Source organism: Wolffia australiana, chromosome 3 (genome assembly GCF_029677425.1).
Source record: "Wolffia australiana isolate 7733 chromosome 3, ASM2967742v1".
Classification (NCBI taxonomy): Eukaryota; Viridiplantae; Streptophyta; class Magnoliopsida; order Alismatales; family Araceae; genus Wolffia; species Wolffia australiana.
In genome coordinates, this window is record NC_135837.1 from 16,406,041 (window position 1) to 16,432,723 (window position 26,683).

The 26,683-nt window shown below is 36.4% G+C and overlaps 2 protein-coding genes across 4 annotated transcripts; one reads left to right on the top strand and one right to left on the bottom strand.

Moving 5' to 3' along the window:
* The first annotated feature begins 19,016 nt into the window (after window positions 1-19,016).
* Window positions 19,017-22,364, top strand: LOC144701082 (single-stranded DNA-binding protein WHY1, chloroplastic-like). Of its 2 annotated transcripts, XM_078572777.1 has the most exons (8): window positions 19,017-19,318; window positions 19,420-19,514; window positions 19,596-19,688; window positions 19,822-19,916; window positions 20,333-20,406; window positions 21,074-21,162; window positions 21,629-21,742; window positions 22,044-22,364. In XM_078572777.1, exons 1-7 carry the CDS (start codon window positions 19,114-19,116, stop codon window positions 21,740-21,742), a joined length of 765 nt encoding a protein of 254 aa, XP_078428903.1. In that variant the 5' UTR covers window positions 19,017-19,113; the 3' UTR covers window positions 22,044-22,364. The 2 variants fall into 2 exon arrangements, with proteins under 2 accessions (XP_078428903.1, XP_078428902.1); XM_078572776.1 differs by lacking the exon at window positions 22,044-22,364 and having other exon boundaries at window positions 21,629-21,956.
* Window positions 21,565-26,421, bottom strand: LOC144701081 (LRR receptor kinase SERK2-like). 2 transcript variants are annotated; one of them, XM_078572774.1, is made up of 13 exons: window positions 26,123-26,421; window positions 25,515-25,632; window positions 25,001-25,133; window positions 24,787-24,858; window positions 24,556-24,699; window positions 24,371-24,442; window positions 24,214-24,279; window positions 24,047-24,117; window positions 23,824-23,964; window positions 23,372-23,713; window positions 22,703-23,097; window positions 22,036-22,373; window positions 21,565-21,852 (listed from the first exon to the last, which is right to left on the bottom strand). In XM_078572774.1, exons 2-12 carry the CDS (start codon window positions 25,576-25,578, stop codon window positions 22,059-22,061), a joined length of 1,815 nt encoding a protein of 604 aa, XP_078428900.1. In that variant the 5' UTR covers window positions 25,579-25,632; window positions 26,123-26,421; the 3' UTR covers window positions 21,565-21,852; window positions 22,036-22,058. The 2 variants fall into 2 exon arrangements, with proteins under 2 accessions (XP_078428900.1, XP_078428901.1); XM_078572775.1 differs by lacking the exon at window positions 26,123-26,421 and adding an exon at window positions 25,716-26,093.
* Window positions 26,422-26,683: the final 262 nt, after the last annotated feature.

A 26,683-nucleotide genomic window follows, 5' to 3' on the forward strand; every position in this document is an offset into this window, starting at 1 on the left:
CATTTATAGGGAAATGATCATTATTCACAAGGCATATCCCAATTAAATCATGTACAGTAGTTATAAATTTCTGCATGAATTAAATCCCTTACGCTCATATTCTCTCCATAACTTATTTGGAAATATATTAATTGGAATAATAACAATAATAATTGCTTCAAAAAACTTTTGTAACTGATATTAGATCTAGTAAGGAGTTACTAAAATGATCTATCTATTTAATTTATAAAAAAAAATTAATAGATTTATCCTGAAATAAAGAAATCATAAACAGGTAAGTTCATAGTTAACCAAACTGATAGTTCCTAGAAATCGTAGAAACAAGAATTATATTCTCTCTTACTTTTCAGTTTAACATAACATAAAATGTATGAAACTTTACTTTTATCTTACCTTTCATAAACAGAAATATTTTTTGCAATAATTTTGCTACACATAATCACATACTGTCTTTTCTGAAATTTTCAACCCTAAAAGCTAAAAACTACAGAAAAATTAGTTATTCTCTAACTTTTGAATTATCTTATAAGTATGAGTATGTTGGTTCTCTTCTAGTTAAAACCTATTTTTATTTCCATTTCACATTGGGATAAATATGCATATTTCATATTAGGTAGGATTTAACCTATGATCGAATAACCAATCACACTATACTAACTAAACTTTGAGACATATGATGAGTTTATAGAAAAAATTATTATGATTTATTGTTTTTAAGGAAAGCTAATATTTTTTATAATTATAATATTAATTGATATTTAAATCAGATGAATATTATTCATAATGTATGTGTTTTATTATAGAATGGATATCATCTACTATGTTTAAGGGAACCCTTCTTAGGAGTTCTATTATGCACAAGAATATTGAATGTGAGCATTCATTGTGAAGGCTTGATCACCAGAAGTGAGGAAAAAGTTCATTGTAAGGACGTGGCTCAATCTATGAACTTGAAGACAATTGCCTGTCTCATACCTGTGCAAGTTTTCGGGATTAAGGGACAGTAAAATTAAGTGCATTTACCTGTGGGTAAAAAAAAAGGATAAAAGGGTGTGAAATCCAGTTAGTAGATTTTAGGCCATTCTAGCCTTACTGTTAACTTGGGGGATGTTGAACAACATAACAAAAAAAGAATACCCAGGTTCGGATATTGGGGTTTTTGATACCTGCATAAAACACAGAATCCATTGCATTTATTTTAACTCCAAAAATCCGATAAGATTATATTTAGGCTCATAAAGGTCTGATTAAAAAGAAATTAAAGTTCACAAATTCAAAATTTCATAAATTTCCCCTCCCCCTTCTTTGGCTCTCCTCATCCAAATTAAACCAGCACAAACTAAAAGAAATCATCAAATATATTGGATCTGTGTTCACCACACACTGATTTTATTCTCCTTAGCTGGGCATTCAATGTCTATTAAAATCTTTTAATATATGACCAGTACCTATTGATTAAAATTTATATTTCAAGGCCCATTTTGACGTTATGTGGTTAGGTAGTTTTATTATTTAAGGATTTCCTAAGAAGAGGGGTTCAATTAGGTAGCTAGTTTGTATTTATATTGATTTTATTTCTGTTCAATTACTTCAAACTAACTTTTCCTATCTATGGAAGGAGATCCAAGATAAAGATAAAATGGAATCTGATAAATTCAAAATTAGGGCTTTCATTTGCCATTGTTAGCTTTTGAGTTTAAAAAATAAAATATATAAATACCTTTAATCAATCAAATAGATCTAGCTAGTGATAATTAATGACTGTCTCCACAGGGAGGTGCTAAGGAATTTAAAGCGGTGATTAATGAGATGAAAGGGGATTCTTATAGAATATGAAATTGGGGGACAAGTGAAATGACATATATGATGATAATATATGATTAACAATGAATAATGATTACAGGGAGATAATGGAAAAGGGAGATGTGAAAAGAAGTGAAATTATAGTGACTGGATGAGAAGATGGATAGAGAGATTCAGGCAAATAAAAATCTATGAATAGATGTGAATTTTATTAGATTTTTGACACCATGGGATGATGAGACAATGATCAAAGTGTATTATGACTTGATGATGAAATAGATATAAGCTAATAACAATGATGAGTATGGAACATTATAAGCAAAGATTTTTAACCCTAGGTCTTTACATTCCACCAGGACTATGACAAATTTTCAGATATCAACCTTTGAAGTATGAACAATCCTGGCCATTCATTTGATTAAATATTCTTTCCCTCCTTGCCGACGCCACTGTCACTTCACATTTATATGTTGAAAACTTCTTAACCTTAAAAATACCATAATATTTATTTCAATCATTGGCTGTTGTTTTCCTTATCATATATGATCGATGGATTTCCCAACTGTGGGTTTTCATGCCATATTTTTCATGGTTGAGTACTTTAACATTTTATCTATTGGGACACCTTATTTCTACCAAGCAAGTTACCTAAAGATTTAGTACAGAGGTGGAGAAACTATGCGGCATGCCCGCACCAATTATCTAGGTCCGTGGCATTGTCTCCTGGAGTGCATTTTAGTGGGAGCCACAGCTCTTCATAACACCAAGAGTTTAATGGGTAGACTTTAGGGGTAAATCAAAGTCCGATTACACTCGGTAGAGCTAAGTTACAACACTATGTATAACGCAAACATCAAGATGTCTCCCCTCCAAGTTGTCTATGAAGACCAGCCTCCAAGAATCCTGCATGGTGGCTTGATGCTGTCCCTGATTGATGATTTGAACTCCACACTTTGTAATCACTACCAACTCCAAGAACTCATTCATTAAAACTGAGAACACTCCAAATGCACCATGGAAACCAATGCAGATAAGCATCTGCTTTCATGTCAAGTTCAAAGTGGGGGATGACATTTACTTGAAGTTCTAGCAGTACCATATTGATAAACTCAAACTTTGGGTAAAGCTAACGTCATTGAAAATTTGAGTTTAATCAGTCTAATTTATAACTGATACTTGTAAATAATTTGATTAGCTAGTGATGAGTATGGGTCGTCTTCATAGGTAATGGATATCAGAGAAAGTGCAATCCCAATTGGGAAATCAAAGATGAGAGGAATTATGTATACGGTAGTGAAAGCGTGATGAGAGTAGATAATACGATGATAAATGGCTAATTAGATTTTTACTCATTTAGGGTTAATATGGAAGAGAATGGGGAGTGAGACGGGATCGTAACTGCGGTGCGGTGAGTGCACAATCGCGAGTGGTTATAAGAATAGCAAGAATGATGGTAGAAATGAGAGACGTAGTGATATGTGTTTTTTTAAATAAGAAGGAGAGAGATGTGTGACGAGATGGTCACAATGCTGGGATCACGTGAAATGAAGGTTAAGGTGAAGATGCATAGGGGACGATGACGGAGTGGATGAAGTATGGTAATGGATGATGAAGATGGATAAACTAACTAAGTGTGTTGGAAATAATTCAATGTAAGACGAAAAGCTAACCTTAGATCCCTATATTATGCTGGGATCACGGCATCTTCCTGTTGCAGATCAACCTTCCCACTTCTCTATTGAACCTCCTCAAGCACTAGAGACATAGAGATACACTTGATGGACCTTCAAACCTTCACTTTCTTTCAATCAGCCTCACTAGTAGGAAGTCAGCTGATAGATAGTTTTTACAAGATAGGGGGCTCAATTTATAGATCCAACTATATGGATGGATATAGGATGAAAAGACAAAGTTTCTCTTAAAATTTTAGTTCAATCCGAGTCTTGGATTGTTGGATATCAAGCTTGGAAGTTGGATGATTTCTAGATGTCAATTGAATTCAAATATTTCTCTCTCCTCCTCGTCAGTGCTCTCATGTCATTTGGTTAGGTTTTTGTCTCTTCTTCACATTAAATGCGATGATTGGCTGAGAATTCTCCTTGTCATCTACAATCATCAGCTCTCGTAGCCCCATGTGTTGCCGTGAGAAAAAATAAAAAAGGAATATCGATAGGTTATTGCTTAAGTATCTTGTTTAATATCTTTTGTCACAACTGACATGCCACCACATCAGCGCATGCCACATCAGTGATTTTCCCTTCTAAATCAATAGAAATGTGACATGTATGTGCCACGTGTATGTTGGGTTCGGTGCCTTGGTTCGGCCATGGAAAACATGTTCCATGGATGCGGAAGCATGTCGATCGATTCATAATCGATCTTTAAAACAAACCACTGAAAGTACCTTTTGGGGAACTCGTTCCACCCTTGAGTTTATCGCTCCGAGATCATTCTGAAACTGTTCACGCTTCTGGCCTCTAGAAGTATCCACGCGATCACTCGGTGCTTGGATCTCCATGTCTTCTTCTTCAACTCTTCTTGAAAATCTAGAGGACCTCCTCACCACGAAGACACTCTTCCTTGGATGAGTGGAGAAGAGAGTGGAGAAAGGGAGGGCCTCTCAAATCAGGCTTGTATGGATGCTTAAAATGAGACCCCTTTCCCTCTTTATATTTCACTTAAGGTTTTTTTCTCAAAAACCCGCCAAAGTAAAATATATCCACCAATGCCCTTATGACCTTGTGCGTGTGCCCCTCTAGGCACATGTATCCTTCTAGTAAATAACTTTCGTGGCCCAATAACATTTATTGACCAACCTTATTAATTGACTATATCAACATATAGATTAATTAAATAAGTATCGATTTAACCCAATCGATAGGTTAAGTTTTCAGCCCGTGGGGTGCCAAGCTACACCTCGTGCTCTAGAGGATATCGAGTAGTCTCGAACACTCTCATGGAACCTTTACCATCATCAGTTACCTTATATGTATAATCCATCATCCGCACGAGACTCTTGAACGACTTAGGGTATGGTTTATTGTCAACCACTAATCCATCATTCAATTAGTACTGATGCGTAACAGGGATCATTAGAGAATGCTTTCTCCAATATTCTCACTATCCTAGCCAGGGATTTTTCTGCATTGTCTTCCTTGAGTCAATCTCCTCTTATACCGAGGGCAGATGATCCCATCTTGGCCACGTGTTCGTAAGCTGCTTACTACATCCGATCTATAACTTATTTAAATCCCATGATTAGAGGCTCGTAAGTCATAGTCAAAACGTAGTTGTCTTCTCACGAGATGTCCTTGGTGTCTCATATCAGTGGATCACTTATACAACCATGACTTGAATCAACCTGAATGACATTTATGTACAATACCATTCAGGGATTCCTACGGATCAATTCAGTGAATTCTTTCCAAAAAGCACCCACTATCTGTCCTTAGTGTCGCCACACTAATAGCTACAATATCAGCTATACTTATCATATAAATAGGATTAGCTAGTGTTGTTCTATCTGGAGAATTCGATGTACGTCTGGAGTATCCATCGAATAGGAATATTTAGAATACATGCTTAAAGACTAGTGATCACTGTATTATGATCTCATTATAATTCACTAAGTCATTGCACGTATTCATGGACTTCACTATAAACATCACATGGAATAATAATAAACGCAAATATTTTATTCTATGAATCTAAATAAACCTAGTAGTGTGACTGGCTTGACGGCCACATAATATCCATTAGTGCACACATGCGCACTACCTGTATGTGGCCTTCTATGATGCTGCCACGTCGCCCAACATTGACTATTCCAAGAAGAGAGAAATAATAATATTTTAATCATCTCTTTCTTGAGGCCACGAAATGCATTTATTGCAAAAAATAGTTTCTTTTTTCTGATTGGTCCACGTGATTTGCGTCAAGAAAAGTATAAAAACCCAAAATATATTCTAAAATTCATATTTAATAAAATAAAGGCCCAAAAATAAAAATATATATTTTTTAACTTTGAAAAATTGTATGTTTCCAAATTTAATGTCAAAAATTCCAAAAAAGCATATTCTGACTCAGAAAATTTTTTCTTTCAGAATCTGCTGTTAGAAAATTCTCCAAAAATAAAAATATATAGAAAATTCAGAATATCATTCTAAAATGAATTGAATTATTTTTAAGCTTGATAACAGGATTTGCATTGAATTTATATTCATTGAATACGGAATTGGTGGATTATACATTTTTTTGGCTTTAAAATATGTGGATTTATTTTTATTATGATATGGTAATTAAAATATATTGAAAAAAAATTTGATGGAAATATATGTGGCCGCCAAGCCAATCTCATATTCATTATATCTCGTTCCATGTTCATTAATATAACATATTCATTATAGTGCATGTCTGATGCTTATAATGAAGTCCATGAATACATGATCTGACTAAGTGAATTCTGATTAGATCGAAATGTGGAGATCACTAGTCTTTAAGAATTTTTTATTAATATTTCTATTAATAAAAAATATCTAGATACTCGAGAAGGACATCAAAATATCTAGATAAACTACCACTATCTAGCCTTACTCATATGATGAGTATGGTCGGTTCCATATGCATTAGTGTGGAGACACTAAGGATAGATAGTGGGTGTTCTTTAGTGGAAAGAGTTCGCTGAATTGATCCATACGAATCCCTGAATTGTATTTTACCAAACTATCAATCAGTTTTATTCATGTCATAGTTGTGTAAGTGGTCCTTAGACCTGAGCCATCAAAGACATCTTGTGGATGGGCGGTTGTACTTTGACTACGGCCAACGAGTCTTTAATCATGGATTCTTAACTGTCTTAGTTTGGGTGCATCAAGAAGTTTACAAAGACAACTAAGTAGTCAAGATGGGATCGTCAACCCTCAGTATAAGAGGTGACTGCTTAAGGAAGATGATGCGATGAAGTCCTTGGCCAAGGCAGTGAAATATCAAAGAAGAGTTCTCCGATGATTTCCGAATGCATCAATACTAACTCGGATGACCGATTAGGGTTTGACAGTTGATCGAACCCGAAGTCGTCTAAGGAGTGTCAAGTGGATGAGGGACTATATATACACGATAAGTGATGATGAACATGTTCTATGAATGAGTCGATACACACTCCTTTGTATCTTCTAGAGCACAAGGTGTAGCTTGGCACCCCATGAGTTGGAGAGTCAACCTATCAACTGGGTTAAATTGATATAATATTAATTAATCTATATGATGATATAATTAATTACTCTGAAAGTCCAATAAATGTTATTGGGCTGCTGGAGTCGTTAACTAGAATAATATATGGACCTAGACAGTCACATGCAAATGGTCTTTTGGACGTTGGAATATATACTTAAGTTTGTGATTTTTATGAAAAAAACTCACTTAGTATATACATAGGGGAAGGCCGTGAAAAAAATTCACCCAGTCTAGAATTATTCAGGGCCTTTCCCTTCTTATCTCTTCTCCCCACACCTCTGCTCCACTCTCAATGCGATTGGGATGCCATAATGACGACGATGGAGGGTGAATGGAGCTCGTCAAGGTGAAGGAGGAGATTTGATGTGTCATGGACCATGTGGACATATCTAGAGGCTGCACACATGACAGCTTGGCTTGTCTTGCTCTAGGATCCAAGAAATCACGAATGCAACCCGTGCATAGGTGATTCATTTCATGGTTTTGTTGGTGCCATTATAATTCCATCTAAGTCTTCTGTGAATCATTTTTGAGTTCTTCATCCACCTTTAGACCCAAAAAAACTTTAGGATTTCATATTCAAAAACTAAATCATAATATTTTTTACCTGATTTCAGAGTCTCTCAATTTGATTAGAATTGGATTTTAACATTTCAGATTTTCATATATAAATTTGAATTCCTTTTAGATTTCATATTATCATAGATAAATAGTAAATCTACTTACATTTTTTTTTCGTTTGTATGAATAATATCATGAGAACCTAATTTGGCGGTTTAGAGTTTGTTTATGGTAAATATGAAAAATATATATATAGTTCACTAAAGACACATAAAAATCTCATAGGAACCTGAACATATTTTCAATGGCTAATGACTGTAGTACAAGAAATTCATGATGAACAAAAACCACAATGCTTAGATCCATCATTCTTTAATATTTTCCGCCCATAATGTATTTTTTGATTGAACCTGAAATATGGTCAAATATGGAATGAAAATGAATTTTGGAGATCAGGATTAGTGGATTAATTGCAACCATCCCATTTTGTTTAAATTTAGGATAACATTTTGGAGAATTATGCATAAATAATTCAACAATAATATCATTAAAATTATTCAAACCCATCAAAATATAACATGGTAAAAATAAGTATGTATTATATGTTGAAATCTAATATTCTGTATAACATGAGAAATATCACTTTTAAAAGTATCTTAAGCCTAAAAATTCATATCTATTGAATTTTTTACAAAACTTTATCAATAATCATTGATAGATAATCTTAGATAATGGGGTAAAATTTAAACATGAATATAAACAACCTATCTGTCCCCTAGAGTCTCCTAAGATCCACTTAATTGTTGTATATCTAGTTATTCCAAATAATAACATAGATGGAAATAATTTTAAAAGGAAAATGATTTCAAGGATATTCTATATGAAAAAATATTGAATATATTTGAATAAAAATACATTGCATATTCAATCAAGTATAACAAGATGGTTTAGAATACCTTGCTTTTAATTATCTCCTGATTATTTTATTCCCGTCTTCTATGTCTATATCCTCTTTTATTTTATGTATATTTAATATTTTTCAGTATCGATTTCACCGAAAATTGAAGACTTGTGAAACACACGATTCTTTATTTGATATATTGTCCGATCGCTGCACAATGTTTCCTTCTTTATTTTACCCGTGCCATTCAAAATACTGTACAAAAAAATTATATAAACTATCAAAGGAGTCAAGATATATAAATCATAAAAATACAGTGATTTTGTGTTGATTTTGTGATACTTTTGTTAGTGAATATTTGAAAATCATCCTGCGAGTTGGCTACTTCTTTTTATCTGTGATCTTATAATGTTCTCCTTTGTTCTCATTGCTCTCCAAATGATAATCTTCAGACCAATGTCGTTGACAATGTCAATTCTAGGGCAAAAAAAAATAATTACAACTCCTATGGATCTTTGATGATATTAGAAACAAACTTGGTGTTGAAATATACATAAAAAAATGCCTGTAAATTTCTACAGAATGCCAGAATCTGACGTGCTCCTCATAGTGTGATTTTTACCAAGAGAGATAGAGAAGGTGATTTAAAATTAGGGCTAGATCATCCAATATTTCCTTCAAAAGTTAAAGAGTTAACTCTGTAAGTTCCAAAAATTTAACAGTTAAATGAATCGAATATGAGAGAGAAAACTAAGGAAGAATAACCAAATTCAAATTGGCACAATTATAACTTTGTCATTCACTTCATAAACCATAAAGGTAAAACCAATAGTTGCATTTCTTTAATAAATTTAACTTTAAAATTTTTATTTATGAAGTTTATTATTAAAAAATTTTAATAAATTTTTATAAATGATTATAAATGCTCCCGCTCTGTCGCCCCCGCTCGCTCGTCTAAATCTTAATATATTCACCGCTTTGGCGCCTTTGTTTCTTTTCTCCTAAAGTGGAACCGTTGCTTCTTCGCTCCTAAGCGCCTAGGTTCTGAAATAATTTCACTTAACATAAAACTCTACACTTATCTTTTATTTAATAACTGTTCTGATAAATCAGAACCTTCATCTTTTGCTCCATCAGTCGCGTCTTCATCTTAATATTCACCACTTCCGTGCCATCTCTTTGAAATAATCCAATAATTCAGGCATAGATAAGTAAGGTAGGTATATAAGTCCATGTTGGTCTTCACATTTTACTGCTCAAATGATGTATGATTAACATATTTTTTTAACCAAGACATCGGGCCTGGTTATCAACATTTCATAAACATTATGAATCCTACATCAATGATTTGGGCCCTTGACAGGATGGTCAAATATCATACATTTGACCAGGACGTGCACGATGCATAGTTTCAACGATATGAATGTGGTTATCTTCTTAAGCATAACTCCTGATATGAACAAAAATGTGTGATCTGAGATAAGCCCAGTTATTGGGGGCTGACTTTGCATGATATACTTTCAATATTCATCAAAACACAAATTTCTGCATTTAATAATCGGCAGGTAATGTTCAATTATTTGGAAATTTTGATAGCAATCAATGGAATTGTAATAAATAGGTTCATAAACATGAGCCAAGATATTTTGTTTTAAGACTTGACAAATTCAGAATTATCTAAGTTTATAAATTAAAGTTTGATATATTTTCATTTCATAAATTATTTTTCTTCACTATATATTGTTTCATCATAATCATTTGCATTTATCATCATAAGTAATACTTTGAAAGAGGGCATTAAAAATTATAGCATTTGAAAGTTTTTTTAACACATTAAAAATCATGACTAGGAGGTTTGGGATAAAATGATGGCATATTAATATTGGGAGGAGAATATAAAATTGGATGAAACAATTATGTTGACGATTCTCCTCAAATTTATCAAAATAAATACACATTTTCATATAAGTATAACTCCGCTTCCCATTTTTGTTTTGTGACTTATGCTCCAAGTTTGAGGTTGAAGGACAGAAATTGGTTTTATCCATTTATTTTTTCCCTCTAGTTGTATTCAATTCCATCTGCCATTGTTTCAATTCATCTATTTTTCTGTAAATATCCTCATTTGATGATGCAACACAAAATTATATCATTCCAAAATAAATATATATATCCTTTCATATCATTATCTCAAAGTGTTATGAATTTTTTTATCATCATGAAGATATTAAAAAATTATTGAAACGGGGATACTACATTTTTTAGATTTCACACCTTCCCTATTCAATAACATGTGTTGAATTATCTGTAATCATCATCTAAATATTTCTATTTTCACAATCATCTTCAATTCTTCTCCGTGTCGTGTATTAATTTCATATACTCGGGAAGTTTGATTCAGAATCTTTTGGATAGGCATTAGAAGCCTGAGTCTCATTATGATATGATATTATAATTGATAATAAACATATTTAGTGTGAACAATAAATTCCCAATTCTAATGATGTGATCAACATATTTTATACATTTATATTTTTTATTTACAAAATAAAATAAAAAATTAGAACACAATTTCAGTTTGAACTCAAAGATCCACAAATTTGTGTATCTATATACACAACTTGACTACATAAATTTTATAGAGCAATAGAAAAATCAGATGTCAAAGGATAATTTTTGCCCCTAAAACATGGGTAATACAGTTTTCTATTAAATTTATAAAATGTCCAGGATTCTTAGAATTTTATATTTTTGTTTCAAGAAAAATTATTTAGTTATTCTAAGTATTTTATGATTACTTAATTAAATTTTATGCTGATGTGGGATGATGTAATCCCCTGAAGCTGAAGAAGAGCATGTAGTTATATTTTATGGACTTTGGAGACAATATCTACTTAATATTTTTTTTAACATGTTTATTTTGTAAATCATATAAATATGAATAAATTCTTATAAAAGGCTCTAAATTCCATTTAATCTAAGGTTTATAAAAAAATATTCCCATAGTACATTAGATGATGTAGAAAATGTTTTTAATCCTTTTTACTGTTGGGTTCTATAGGCCTTGACTTGGATGAACAAATCAAAAACGATGCGCAGCGGAAGACTTTTGATAATCGAACGGCATCAACAAAAAACATTGAAACAATGTACCTTGCACGAATCTCATTCGTGATTTCTTCGATCCCGGAGCGAGACGAGTCGAGCTGCTCAAGTGTGCAGCCTCTGGACGTATCGATGTGGTTCTCGGCGCGTCGGATCTCCTCCTTCTCGTTGACGAGCCCCGTTCTTTCTCCGTCGGTGTCATTACGTCGTCCTGATCGCATCAGGGATGGAGAGGGGGTGTGGGGAGAGTGGAGAAGAAGGGGAAAGGCCCCTGAACAATTCTGGCCCGGGTGAATTTCGTTCAGGGCCTTCCCCTATTTATACTAAGTGGGTAGTTTTCATAAAAACCCCAAAACTTAAGTATATCTTCCAACGTCCAAAAGACCATTTGCGTGTGACCCTCTGGGCCCATGTATCAGTCTAGTTAACGACTCCAGCGGCCCAATAACCTTTATTGGCCTTCCAAATTAATTAACTATATCATCATATAGATTAATTAATGTCGGATCGATTTAACCCAATCGATAGGTCGAGACTCCGACACGTGGGGTGCCAAGCTACACCTCGTGTCCTAGAAGATACAAAGGAGTGTGTATCGACTCACTCATGGAACCTGTTCGTCATCGGTTACCATGTATGTATAATCCCTCATCCACTTGATGGTCCTTGGACAACTTAGGGTATGGTCAACTGTCAAACCCTAATCAGTCATCTGAGTTAGTACTGATGCAATTGGAAATCATCGGAGAACTCTTCTCTGATATTTCACTGCCTTGGCCAAGGACTTCATTCCATCATCTTCCTTGAGCTGTCACCTCTTATACCGAGGGTGGATGATCCCATCTTGACCACTCAATCGCCTTCGTGTACTTCTTGATGTACCCGAACTAAGACCGTTTAGAATCCCATGATTAGAGACTCGTTGACCATAGCCAAAGTACAACCGTCCGTCCACAAGACGTCTTTGGTGTCTCAGGTCTAAGGACCACTTACACAATCGTGACGTGAATCAACCTGATTGACAGTTCGGTATAATACCATTCAGGGATTCATACGTATCAATTCAGTGAACTCTTTCCACTAAAGAGCACCCACTATCTATCCTTAGTGTCGCCACACTAATGGCTACGGGACCGGCCATACTCATCATATGAGTGAGGCTAGATAGTGCTATTCTTTCCGGATACTTCGATGTCCTTCTCGTGTATCCTTCGAATAGGAATGTCTAGATTACATGCTTAAAGACTAGTGATCTCCACATTATGATCTCATCATAATTCACTAAGTCCGATCATGTATTCATGGACTTCATTATAACTATCACACCTGCACTATAATGAGTATGTTGTATTAATGAACATGGAACGAGATGTAGAGTGTGTGATTGGCTTGTCGGCCACATATATTTCCATCATTTACAACATTTAAATTGCCTTAGAAGAATCATGTGTATTACATATTAAATTGCCGTCGAAAAATACACACATCTAACTGTTCATATTGGTAACTTGCAATAGCTTTAATTGATTAACATAGCCTTTATTATAATTTTACAGTTCCTTGGGGACACATGGAGGGATTTTATAAAAGCAAACTGTGATGTTATTGTAGTGTCATTGTAGTTTAATTTGCCTAAATCAAATAACTTTTTTTAAAATAAAAAACTCGCTCAGATTTGTATAATGGGAGTGAGGTCATCTCCATAGGGACTGGCCTTTAGAAGTTTATTTAATAGTTGAGTTAGGGTGATGGAGAACTTAGGATGATCATAAGGGTTGTTAAAGATATTAGTTATAGTTGAATAATAGAAGTAATAGGTAATAAAGATATAAGGTACTTATAATAATAAAAATGTAAGGTAATATTTATTTAATAACTAATATAGTGAAAATTGTAGAAGATAAGTACTTTTTAGGTGGGAGGAAGTATTTAATTAATGAGAGATTTAAGATAATAGGTTATAGTGAATAATAATAGTAAATTGTGTGAGGGAGACCTAGATCCAGAGAGAGATAATATGGTATACTATTTATATCTTTTATAGATATTAGAAAAAATAAAGAATTAGGATATTGGAGTGGATTAATGGGATTCAATTTAAGGGTGATGTTATAGGTAATGGAAGAAGTATGTGAGATTAGTATGATAGATAGAATAATAATAAGAGACTATTCTTAACAGAAGAAAAGAAGTTTATTTCTTTATTTAATAGTAAGTTGTATTGTTAGATATAAGATAATATAGAAGGTATAAGATAGGAGATATATAAAATAAGGTTGGCTATTAAGATTTAGTTAGATATTGAATAAGATTTTATTTTAATAAGATGTATGAAGTTAATTAGTAGGAGTATTTACTTTAATAAGATGTAAGAAGAAAAAGGATGAAGAATAAAGATGTAATACTTATGATAAGGGAAAGAACGGATTATTAGGTGAGTTTTAGATTAGATGAGAGGAAAATATATATGTATGCTTAGATTTTACGAGCAAGAAAGATAGATAGGAGAAAAGGTATTGCCTAATTTAGAAGAGAGTTAAGTGGTTAGATAGAGAGGATGTTTAAAGTGGTTCAGTTAACAAGATAGTCCGAGAGAGAAATTAAGACGAGGTAGGAGAATTAAGAATATTGGTAAGACAAAATATAGAGGGTATTTTCAGATTTTATGATTATCTTAGAAGTATAGTCATATGAGTAATATCGGTAAATATATTTAAGAGAATTTTTATTTTTATTTTTATTTTGAAATAAATTGAAGAAAATCAGATAATCATGTCGACACCTTGCTTGTGGTCTATAGAACTCAAAGAGGTCACTACACCCAAACGAGATGGAATCAAAAATTTGTTTGAATAAAACTGAAATCAACCAAGTCTATTATGTTTATGGATTAGTTTTCATTCAGACCAAGCTAGCAAACATATCAAATCTGCCCTGAATCAAAGAATGGGGGTGGAGATGCCAATCGCCGCCCCCAAGCTTTGGTGTGCTGTTTCCCCATTTCTTATCCTCCGTTTTGGTGCAGATTATTCTGATCATAGCTCTTCTCTGATGCCTCCCCAAGCTGATTGCGCAATGGCACAGCTGTCACAATTGCAAATTATCACTCAAAGCTCTGAAAGGGACCTCGACCGGTGCTCTTTCCTTTCTGTGATGAATATGTTAAATTAAGGGGCCGGTGAGCCCCTTAAAGGCTTGGGAAGGACTCTTGTAGCTGTAGATGGCATGTAACAGATCTGGGGGTCCTTCCTGGTCGTACATGGCATATAGCAGTCCCCCCTAAGCTAGAAACTGTCGTTTGGCCAAAGGAGGACTATGGCTAGGATTGCAAATGACATATCTGCCCCTGGTCATTGGATGCCTACTTACAAACTATTAACGGCTGCGACTAAATCTCAGCCGAACCATTTTCCTCCTAATGCACCCGACTTTGCCACATCAATTGGCCCTCCAGCCACTTCGTCATCAACGTTATCAACTGCCTCATCAGCACCTCGTGCTTTGATTCACCCATCGTTTGGCCCCACCATCCACGTCAGCCAATAAAGAGGCTGAAAAGAAAAAGAAGAATGTTAAATAATATGAGACATATCTCACTGTCCAATATTTCATAAGATCTGATGGCTGAGATCATATCCCCTCACTCAAAGTGGCCCTATATAATAAGGGCTTTGGGCCTGGTCAGCTTCAAACCCGGTCATAAATTTCTTTTTAATTTCTTAAGATTGCAGCCCAACGGGTCGCGATCCATTTCTTCGTTTGTTAGCCCAGCCTGATATGGTGCTGAAAGAAATATGTTATATATTATCCCATATTTATAATATTTGAAATCTTAACTATTATTTAAATTTATACGGGAATATGCTTTGAATAAACAAAATACTTCCCCTCTCGGGCATGTGTATTGGCCATGACTTTGTGCACATTGGGCCTTGTGACTGTGGGCCTTTGGTGGTTCTGTGTGCAACCTTTGAGACCTCGTTGGGTAGCTCCATGCACGGCGGTGTTCGCCGTCTGTAGGCGGGCTTGAGCACTCTGGATTCGTGCACACGTCTAGCTTGAACATTTCCAGCACCATGCTCGGTCTAAAAACACATTTTTAATTTTACTTGTTTATCCATTTTTTGCCCTGGAAAATGTACAATAGTCACTCGTGTGAGATAATGATATTGAATTCAATGAAGATAATGATATTGAAACATGTTCTATAGGAGAATGTATGGCCTTCAAAAATTAGGTATAAATTTCATTAAAAAGGGTGATTTTAATGTTTCTGAAAAATAAATGTATGAAATGGGAATTTATACTTAAAGAGAGGTATGATTAATAAAATAATGCATGGAATGAATGTAAAATGTTTGTTTTTTAATGACTCAAAATCAGTTTATCAGGATTCAATTCATTAAAAGCAGTGCCATATGGACACTAGTTTTTAGTTGTAAATGACATTTATTTTTAGCATTCATGGCACATTACATGATTCTATTTGTTGAAACAGATTTTATGGCTATATAATCCACTCCTTTAAGTCCCTAACCTTTTTTTATTGGAATATCTTGACCCTTTTAATGCCCAGAACCAATGGTAAAAAATAAGGATAAGGTTGAGGACCAACCAGATTGTAGAATCTGATCAAGTTGGTAAGCCACGTGGAGGAGAGGTTAAAAGGATCTAATGGCCGAAATTAACCAATTTAAAATCACAACATTTGGATATTTAGCCCTCTAATTGGACCCAATTTTTACCCTTTATCCATGCATTTATATAAGTTTTTTTGATGAGTTTAGATAAGTTGAGAAGATATATAGAGAGAGAGAGAGAGGGAGAATACTTTTAAAGCTCTTCCCAACCTAGTTGACCAAGAAGGACACAACCTGCTACTGGCATCCAAATTTCCTTGCATCTTGGACTGAAATTGTAAGTTTCTTCTTAAATATTTGATTTATTTCTTGAACGTCTCAAAAATGCCTAGGAATGGGCGTCTACATGCCCTTGGAGGATTTCAATGATTAATATCATTTCATTTGATTCAAGAAAATATTTAAATGCATCATGTTAGTCTATAACGTTTTAATTTCATTTTCATGCATTATATTCCTAGATGAATTTCGTATTCCCCTTTAAAATCATTTCCCCTCCCCAAACTTTTATCCATTTTCCCTCTCTAAATCAATTTATCTATTTTCTATCTCGAGATCCATATGTTTATTGTTCCAAAATTCAAGTATCTATCTTTATATGAGACATTAAGATTTCATAAAAATTCATTTGTTTCCTCTTTTAATTTTCCATTCTGTTTTTCTCCATTAAAATTTTTTGAACAAATCCTTTCCAATTTTTTTTCTCTAAGCCCATCACACACTTTTGGAGATCCTCCCTTTCCAAAGGTCAATAGGTACTAGCTCTGTGTGCTTGCAGCTGCTTTGAGTCAAATAAAACAAGAGAAATTTTACGAAATGCATTTTTTGCCTTTATGAAAAAGAAATTTTAAAAAGGCAAAAAACTCATTTGAAATCTTGAAAAAGTCCCTATTGATATTTCTTCTTTGTACACATTCTTTAACACTAATAATCAAATCTTATATTCATTTTTTTGGATGACTAACTGCTTGTAGATTGACCCATTTATCATCCTATATTTTCTGTAAATTGACTATTCGAAATTTACAAATATTATTATATTTATAAATATTATTCCCATTATTAAATCAACCAATTTTTAGGATTATCACTTCTCTGAAGGATGGTCTTCCGATGGCATCTTTTCTCCACTGGAAAAAATAAATGGCTTTAAAAACAAGTCGAGGCAACGGCAATATTTTTAGCAGACCTTAACCACCCTTTCTAGCTTCACTTGTTAGAAGGAGAAACAAAATTTGTGTTTTACATTTTAAAGCCTTGAATTTTTAGAATTTTGGAGCTCAGATCACGGAGTGTTCCACCATCATTTTGAGAGTAGTTATGATTAGCATGAAGGAGAAATTGGCAAGTTTTTGCAAAGTCAATACCAGAAATTGTAACATAAATTATGTACATCTTAATGGCTGTTTCATTTCTCCTAATCTTCCTTGCCACGTTTGTGTCACCTGATATTGAGTGAAAATTTTATTCCCATATCAAAGGATATAAAGAATCGTATTACTAAGCATTAAACGGGCCTGTTCAATTTTATAAAAGTAAGGCTCAGTTGTACCCTATCTGGGCCTTGTCTTAATATCTTTGAACCAGCCTTCCAACGTTATACAAGTACACGGTCCCTTCCAAATTTCCTTTTCTCTCATTTGCAATAATGTACCTTTTGATAATTAAATCTAAAAAATAACTTCTAATGCTATAAACTACTATAATTTACTGGTCCAGTAAAGGCATGCATGACTATGCATGAAAATTATATTAAAAAGGACAATTAAAATTAATTGTCATCAATACAAGGTTAAGTACATGGTTAAAGTTAATAATCTTGAATAAATACATATAACATATGATTTTATGTGATATATCCTAATGATTTATACATTAATAATTCAATTTCACCAAAATAATGCACAAAAGTCACAAGTTTGTCTGCTGGATTTCCTCGACCCTAAAATGACTCAATTTAACTTGAATGATTTTGGAAAATATATTTTCATAGATTTTACATTCCTGCTCAACTCCACAAGTGAAAGACAGAATTTCTGCCATCCCAGCATAATTTGCATATTAAAAATACAGTTAATAATTGCTTCTACCCTAGCACCAAAATTTGATAAATATCCTCCTTCCATAAGGCATAAATTTCATGCGAAAAATCTACAAAAAAACTGTTCATGCAAAATGCATCCATCTAATAATAACTGCAATGGCAATAATTACTGCTATTGAACTATATATTACATTCTTGTGTTTTAACCTTGGAGTACAGATAATTCTGCAGTATGGGCTTTAGACCATCTGGTCAGGCTTCCAGCTATAGTTCCAGATCATCCAGAACGTGGACGATGGACGGGACGGGATGAAGATCGTCCCGTCCGACGTCCAGAATCAGTCTGAGTGGATGAAAGCCGTCCTGTCCAGAGGTCTCGGACGAAAAAACCATCCCAGTTTTCGTCCATCCTTGCGGACGGGACGATTTTTTTGTTCTGATCTGAAAAAACCGTCCCGTCCGCATCCCTGCACTAGTATAGTTCCAGATTGTCCTGGGCGTGGATGACGGAGTGGACGGGACGAAGATCGTCACGTCCGACGTCGGAATCAGTCCAGTGACACGGACTGGACGGTTTGTTCGTCCGAGTGGACGAAAACCGTCCCGGTTTTCGTCCAACCTCGCGCACGGGACGACTTTTTCGTCACGGGATGAAAAACCGTCCCGTCCGCGTCACTGCATTATACTTCCAGCAGAAACCCAAGGAAAAGACTGTATTTGTAGCGTACTGCGTCTACTGAGAAGATAAAAACCAAAGACGAGCTCTTTCCCACCATAGTCTGCATTCCTCAACTTCTCTCTTCTTCTCTCTTCATCGTCCTCTGGAGATGCATGCGATTTCGCCATCTCTCTTCCCTGCTCCGCATTGCAACAACTCTTCCCAGAGTAGCCTCCATCGCCCTCCTCTGTTCATCTCCTCGAAGAGCTCTTTATCCGTGAAATGTCGCCGGCCTGCGGCGAGAGGAGTGCAACAGGGAAGATTGCGAGAGCCGCAGGATGAAACTTCTTCTTCCAAGTCTCAATTCCCGGAAGGTTTGCTCAGGAATTACTCGTTTTTGAAGCTCAGAATTGGCGTTTGCGTCTGGATTTGTCTTTTTAGGTCTTGTTCAGGATGGTTTTTGCTTCCTTCTCAGGTCAAATGGCCAAGGTTTTTGTCGGTCACACGATATACAAGGGGAATGCTGCTCTGACTGTGGAACCGAAGCCTCCTGAGTTCTCCTCCTTGGATGTACGCTTATCCTTTATCTCAGTACTCTTTTGCGTTGTTTCTCTTGGTTATCATGCGATTCTCGTATCATATTGAATGCAGTCTGGCGCTTACAAGATATCAAAAGAGGGTTTTATCTTGCTCCAGTTCGCCCCTGCGGCGGTAGCGCGTCAATACGACTGGAACAAAAAACAAGTGAGCCATGAAATTTATTCCTGCATGTTTATCTCTTTGATGAATATCACCAGCGGCTTCATACTTCGTTTTTTTTGTTGTTCCAAGTTTGCGTAGTCTTTGAATGTTCTTTATTTTGTCAACTTCTTATCAGGTATTCTCCTTATCTGTTCCAGAAATTGGGACGCTGATGAGCCTTGGTGATAATGATTCGTGCGAATTTTTTCATGATCCTTTTATAGGAAGAAGGTACTCGTGAACTCATAAATTGACATTTTTATTCCTGAATTTTTCTTGCGAATTTCGTATGTTTTTTTGCGATTAATTGTTACTCGTGGGTATGATTTATCGATATCTTCTCTGACATTAATTTCCTACTATAACTGCTATTATTGTTAATCTAAGCAATTAGGCACCAGTTCTTCCAATAAAAAGAAATTAGGCACCGGTGTATTTCATTTCTAAGTATTTCACGTAGCTCAACAGGAAAATATCTCAGTAGTTTTTTCTTGTTACGGATTATTGTCCTATCATACATCCTTCAGTAAAACTTTCGGCTTATTTTCGGAGTACTGTCTGCAATTTTCTTTTCAACCATGATTAAGGTAAAAAGTAACTAATGAGGCAATGGTAATCACTTGCTGACGTCTCTTAGAAATGGACAGTGATGAAGGCAAGGTGAAGAAGCTCCTAAAGGCAGAGGCACTTCCTGATGGCAGCGGCCATGTCTTGAATCTAAGTATTTTTTCAATCTACACCGTTGCTTTAATTACATTACCATTCACGCAAACAGTTCTCGGTTTTGACTTTGAAAATATTTTTTAAACTGTCAAAAGCACCTATAAGACCAAACCCGATGAGTTAGTAGATTTGATTTCGTCACGATTTTATGAAGTAGAACGTCAGTACTTCGCATAATTTGAGGCAAAGAATGGAGCCGTTGTAATTAGCTGCTAATCCGACCCAACACAATCCTACGTTCTCTTTGAATGAAAACCTAAGTTTTTCTCTGTATCTCCCTGATTTGATTTTACTTGAATGAAAACCTAAGTTTTTCTCTGTATCTCGTCTTTTACTCGATCCTGTGCCTAAGTGTTTCCAAGGGATTGGGGGACTTGTGACAGATTTAATTCAAGATGTCGTTGAAGGGTTTAATTCGGATTTAATTCAAAATTAAATTTATCACTGAAGGATTTCAATCTCTTTTTTAAAAGCAGGAAAGAGTTGTTATCTCGCAGGATTACCAGAAAAATCTTCATTTTTTTAATGTCTATGTCGAGATTTATCCGAATCTGATTTAGCAATGACCTTCTGACGGGAAAACTCCATGGGATTCTGTAGTCGGGATGCTCTTGTTAGTCCGCCATGTATTCATCAATTAATTTTTATATTTTGTCCTCTTTCAGGTGTTAAAAATCGTATCTTAGATGCGGATGAAAGCGTTTACATTACTATAACAAAAGGGGAATTTGCTGCTCTCAAGTCTGCTTTCCACGTAAGAACAATCTTTCCTTGCTTGCGGATAAATCATATCAATTTTATTTTACTCAATGAACGTTTTTTTACTATCTCATCACATAGGTTGCACTTTTTTCTAGGAAAAATGTACAGCGTCTATATTTAATTTTCTAAATTATTTTCCCCTTTTTTGCGCATTCTGGATTTTTTTACTGGCTGGAGGTTCATCAGCATAGAAATTCGGGTGTTACGATCGTTTCCAAACGGTGATGAATAAAAGAATGAACTGTAAACAATTTCTGTCTACATAAATAGCTTCCAGAAAAAGTAGAAACAAATTTTTTTTTTTGAGGAAAAAGTAGAAACAAATATATTTTTTATCTTCGTAATCTCATTAATTATGTTCGTTTGTTGATTGTTGATTTTCAGTACCCTTACATTTCTTTGACATTTTAAAGGACGACTATTAACATATCGATTTATCTTTGGTCTGTTGGTCTCAGTTTATTATACCACATCTCTTGGGATGGCATACTTTTGGAAGCTCGATCAGACCAGAGGACTCAGGCCGCCCGAGCAATAATCGGACAAATGCGGAGCTTGAATGGAGCAGATAGGTCGGAATATTCCATTTCTCGATTAATTTAAGGATCAGAAGAATCCCCTCATTTCCTCCGGCTTTGACGAGGAAGATGGCCCGCCATTAAAATTTTCATTGAGAGAAAGTCTGCATCGAAAATGCAAATAAATATTCTTCCTAGGGCATTATCAAAACAAGCACAAATTTCTCAACTGAGAAAAAAGCAGGGTTCTTCCCGTGTTTAGATTTCCTTTGCTGCTGTGAATTTTTCATTGAATTTTAATTAAAAAATCAAAAAAATTTCATTGAGTTTCACTCACAAAAACTCACCTGGGCAGGAAAGAGCTCTTTCATCATCTCCCAGCAGACAGCTCAATTGCGTCCTGATTGTACATTGAATCTTCCATCCAGAGAAATCTTCCCTGAAGCCTCTCATACTCCTGCCTGCGATGAACCTCCACTTGCTGCCACTCTTCCCATCTCTCCGCCAGCCCTTCACCTTCCAGCATCCTCACAACCTCGGACATGGCCGGTCGATCGTCCGGCGATGGCTGCGTGCACAGAAGTGCCACCTGTATCATCATCTCCACCTCCCGCCTGTCGTAGTTTCTCTTCAGATTGCCGTCTACCATTGCATCCAGGTTCTTCTCCCTCTCTAACTTTTTCACCTACATGGTACAAACCGTAAGCTTAAGCTTCTTTGATGTAGTTCTTTAGGGGTTCTAGCACAGGTTAGAGTTCTCCATTCTTGATGACAGTGACGAGAGGACGATGACGAAAAATCAGCATCATCATACATCATCATCATTCCAGATGGGGATGATTGATGATGATGACGGCGATGACAGTGGAAGTACAAGACTTTCTACATACTCTAGTTTTTTCCCTCTAAATGTGACTCTCGTCATTGTCATTGATAATGACGACGACGGCAACTATATCGACATCCATTTCTTTACTGGGGTTGTGATGATGATGATGACAAAGTCATACTTACATGGTCTAGAAGGAGGACATCATCTGCTTCCTCTAGCCGGGAAAAGTCAATGGCCCGCTGGCCCGTGACGAGTTCCAGTAGCATGATGCCATAGCCGAAGACATCAGTCTTCTCGGACGACTTCCCCGTGGATAAGTACTCCGGTGCAATGTGGCCCATCGTTCCCCGGACTTGGGTGGTAACGGAGGTCCTTCGCACGTCCACGAGCTTTGCCAGGCCAAAGTCGCCGACAACAGCCTCAAAGTCCTCATCAAGAAGCACATTTGCTGCTTTCACGTCTCTGTGGATGATCTTTGGGTTGCAGTGCTCGTGGAGGTACTCCAGCCCACGAGCTGCGCCCAGGGCAATTCTCTTTCTTCTGCCCCAGTCCAGCACTTCTTCTCCTGACTTGATTTCTGCATCAACCAACAAAGGCTGAGTCAAGATTCAGCACATCTAGACACTGATGTGAGATGTTGACGAGTGGTTGACATCTTGTCAATAACACAAGTCAACGTCATTGTCAACATCAATAATGGGCGATGACATTAAGGGTTGGTACCCCGTCGTCGTCATCCTAATCAACAACGCCATCATCAACATGAATGATGGTTGATGATGTTGACATGCTGGTTGAAAAGAGCCAAACCATCGCAGGGAAAGAAAGAATTGGGAGAAAGAAGAACAGACCTCGCAGGCGATAGGCGACGCTTAAGTTCTGCATGAAAGGGTAGACTAGGAGTCGTTCGGAGGGGGTGGTGCAGAAGCCGATGAGCCTGAGGAGATTTCTGTGAACAGCCACGCTGATCAGTTCTATCTCACGCATGAAGGCGGACTCTCCGGCGGCACTCTGGTAATCTGTTAGTCGTTTAACAGCGATCTTTGTGCCGTCTGAGAGAACCCCTCTATACACTTTTCCGAAACCCCCCTGCCCAAGAACGTTGTTCTCGCTGAAACCATCGGTGGACACCTGTAGCTCACGCCAGGAAAATCTCCTCAGCTGCCCAAACGCAATTCTCCGATCATCCTCTCCTGCAAATTATCAAGAAATTTAATCCTTGACGAGACTGTGGCTAATTCGACAGCAAGTTTTATCTTATCAACATGCATTATCTAAAAACATTGTCTTAAAATTTTCTTGCCTGAAACATCGACAAAGACCTCGCCATGGGAACCTTTCCTTCTACCCTTTAACACAACAGTTACTACGATCAGGGCGAGAAGGAAAATCGATGGTATGGCTACCCCAAGTACCAGCGGGGTATTTGATTTACGGGATTTACCTGGGGTCAGAAAGCAGCCAAATTTACATGCACAGCAGAGGGTTAGGATAAAGGCCCATTGTGGAAACAAATAATTACGTACCATTCTGGGCAAGAGTAGATGCGCAAGGGTTGGGAAAATTCAATCCGCAACTCAAGTTGGTTCCAGTAAAACTTTGAAGAAAATGAAAAGAGAGAAAAAAAAAGAACGTTTGAAATTTATCTCAGAATTTTCTGTCAATCATGGTATATTAGAGAAATCATTCGTACTTGTATCTGCCAGCTTGGAAAAGTCGATCAGGTATTGAGCCGATCAGGTTATTGAAGGCTAGCCGGCTGCAGAACAGAATTCATTCTTTAGTGGGAAAAAAATCAAATTTGCAAAAATTGGATAAGAAAATATGATTCATATGGAGTGTCTACTTACATATCGGTCAGACTTGGCAAGTCTGAAAAAGTCTTGGGAATACTTCCTGAGAGATTGTTCTCACTTAAAATCCTGAGAAAATCGCAGTAGATGCAATCAATCCAGACAAAAGAAGGATTAATTCACCTTCCTCGTAAAAATACATAAACCCTAAATGACTCGAAGTTAGGTAGAGGGTTACGAACAAAATCTGGAGCTTGGGGAGGTTGCCTAGAACATCTGGTATTTCCCCACTTAGAATGTTGTTTTCCAGGTTCAAGTTCAACAAACTTGACAAGTTACCAAATTCTTTCGGTATCTGCCCCCTTATCCTGTTCCCAGGCAGTGATCTGACTCATGTGGACAAAATTGATAGAAAACATATTAATTAACAAAAAAAACTATGGTGATCAGTGATGGTAATCGACAATACTTACAGGACTGATAGGTACTTTAAGACACCAATTTTGGGCGACAAAGTCCCGGTGAATCCCATGGAAGACAGTGTGCTGCATTATCATGCAAATGTGAGGAGAAAGATTCACTTCCATTCTTCCGATAATAAAAATATGTAACTTAATGTCCACATAAATATCTGGGTTAGCCTAATTTTGAAGGATTAGGAGCTCCACGTGTTCAATAACAACTTACACTTGAAGGACATTGCCCTGAGCATCACAAATAATTGAACTCCAAGTGCATGGGCTGACCATGTTTACGTTCCAGTCCGTCAGTTGATCATCGGAGGCATTCAATTGCCTCCTCATATCATCTAATGCGTCCCCTGCAAGACGATATAATGGTTATTATTCCTTGGTAGTTAAGAGTTTTAGGGAGGATGAGACTCCCCATAACATAGAGTTTTAGCCCCTCCAAAGTTTTAAACAAAAATTGATGTCCTGCTGGAATATTCTACCATTAATCGGTTATTTTCATAACATTATGAAATAGTCCTCGTCATTTGAATGATGTTTTGTTATCATCATCATCATCATCATCATTTATAAGCGGATGATGACAAGTAATCACGGCAATACTCGAACTGACAGACTGACTAATGGCAAGGAGACTGAATATACCAATTGGAAGATAATCGAGCTTAGAGGTGACAGACTTGATTCGAATATGAAATGATTTAGTGGAACATTAACACCTGAACATTTACCTTGGTAATCAGATGAAACAGGCGACAGCAGGCAAGCAAGAACAAAGAACAAGTGGAACAGCATCCCCTTCCGCTTCAAATAGCCAAGGCTAACGAAACTTATCCTTCAAGATCATTTCTACGAGAAATAAACCATTTCATCAAACACATAAAATGCAGTACCATGGAAATGTAAAATAAATAGCGTGATGAAGATATCACCGAACAATTTCATTCCTTAAACTCCAACAGGAAATGCTCGGGTGCATTCCCCGTCCGATCTTCAGCTCAACCAAATATACGAAGAGCCCAAGCTCAAGAGAATTCAGATAAACAATCTGATTACTTCAAAAGAATTTCATCTTGAATGCGATCCATGATACGAGTTGAGCAAGTCAGGCTTGATCGACCGCGACAAGGGGCCGATCCGGGAAAAGATGAGAAAAAATCGAGTTCGCGATAAAATTAAATCCTAAATTCACAAGAAAACATCCAAGTTTTCTCCTCGGCGGCCTAATATTCTCAATAATTTGAGGCAAACTTTGGTTCAAGGATTAGATTCACAGCATTCGGGAGCGGATTTTGAGAATGATCCCGCGAAAGAAAGAGAGAAGAGGAAGGAAAATCACCTGAAAAGAACAGGAAGGAAATCGCCGGGAAAGAAAGAATTGGGCAAAAAAGGGGCCGAAAAAGAGGAAGAAGATGAGCGTGGGGTGTTCTCGGGAGAAGCTCGTGAAAGACTTGTTCTTTGGTCGATGCTAGTGTGAAATGGTCGTCCGCATCTGTTGACAGCCCGTGAAAGAAGAAGCCGGGAAGAGGAAAGGGGGGGTGGGGGCCAAGGCTTCTTCACCTTCCACTCACTTTCTTTGAAGGCTTGGCTTCGCGTCTCGATAAGGACAGCTCATCTCGGCCGCAGTCGGCACTCGGCAGACAGTATGGAAACCGCAGGAACTTATAAATTACTGCGTATCCGTCGGGTAGAGAGAGAAAGAGATGGAGAGAGAGAGAGAGAGGGAAATGGGTGTTGTAGGAGAGAGAAAGAGAGGGAGAACGAGAGAAAGAGGGGAAAATGGGTGCTGTAAAAGAGAGAGAACGAGAGGGAGAGCGCGAGAGAGAGAGAGAGATGGGTTTCTGTAGGAGGGAGAGAGAAAGGGAGTGAGAAAGAGAGAGAAAGAGAGGGAGAACGAGAG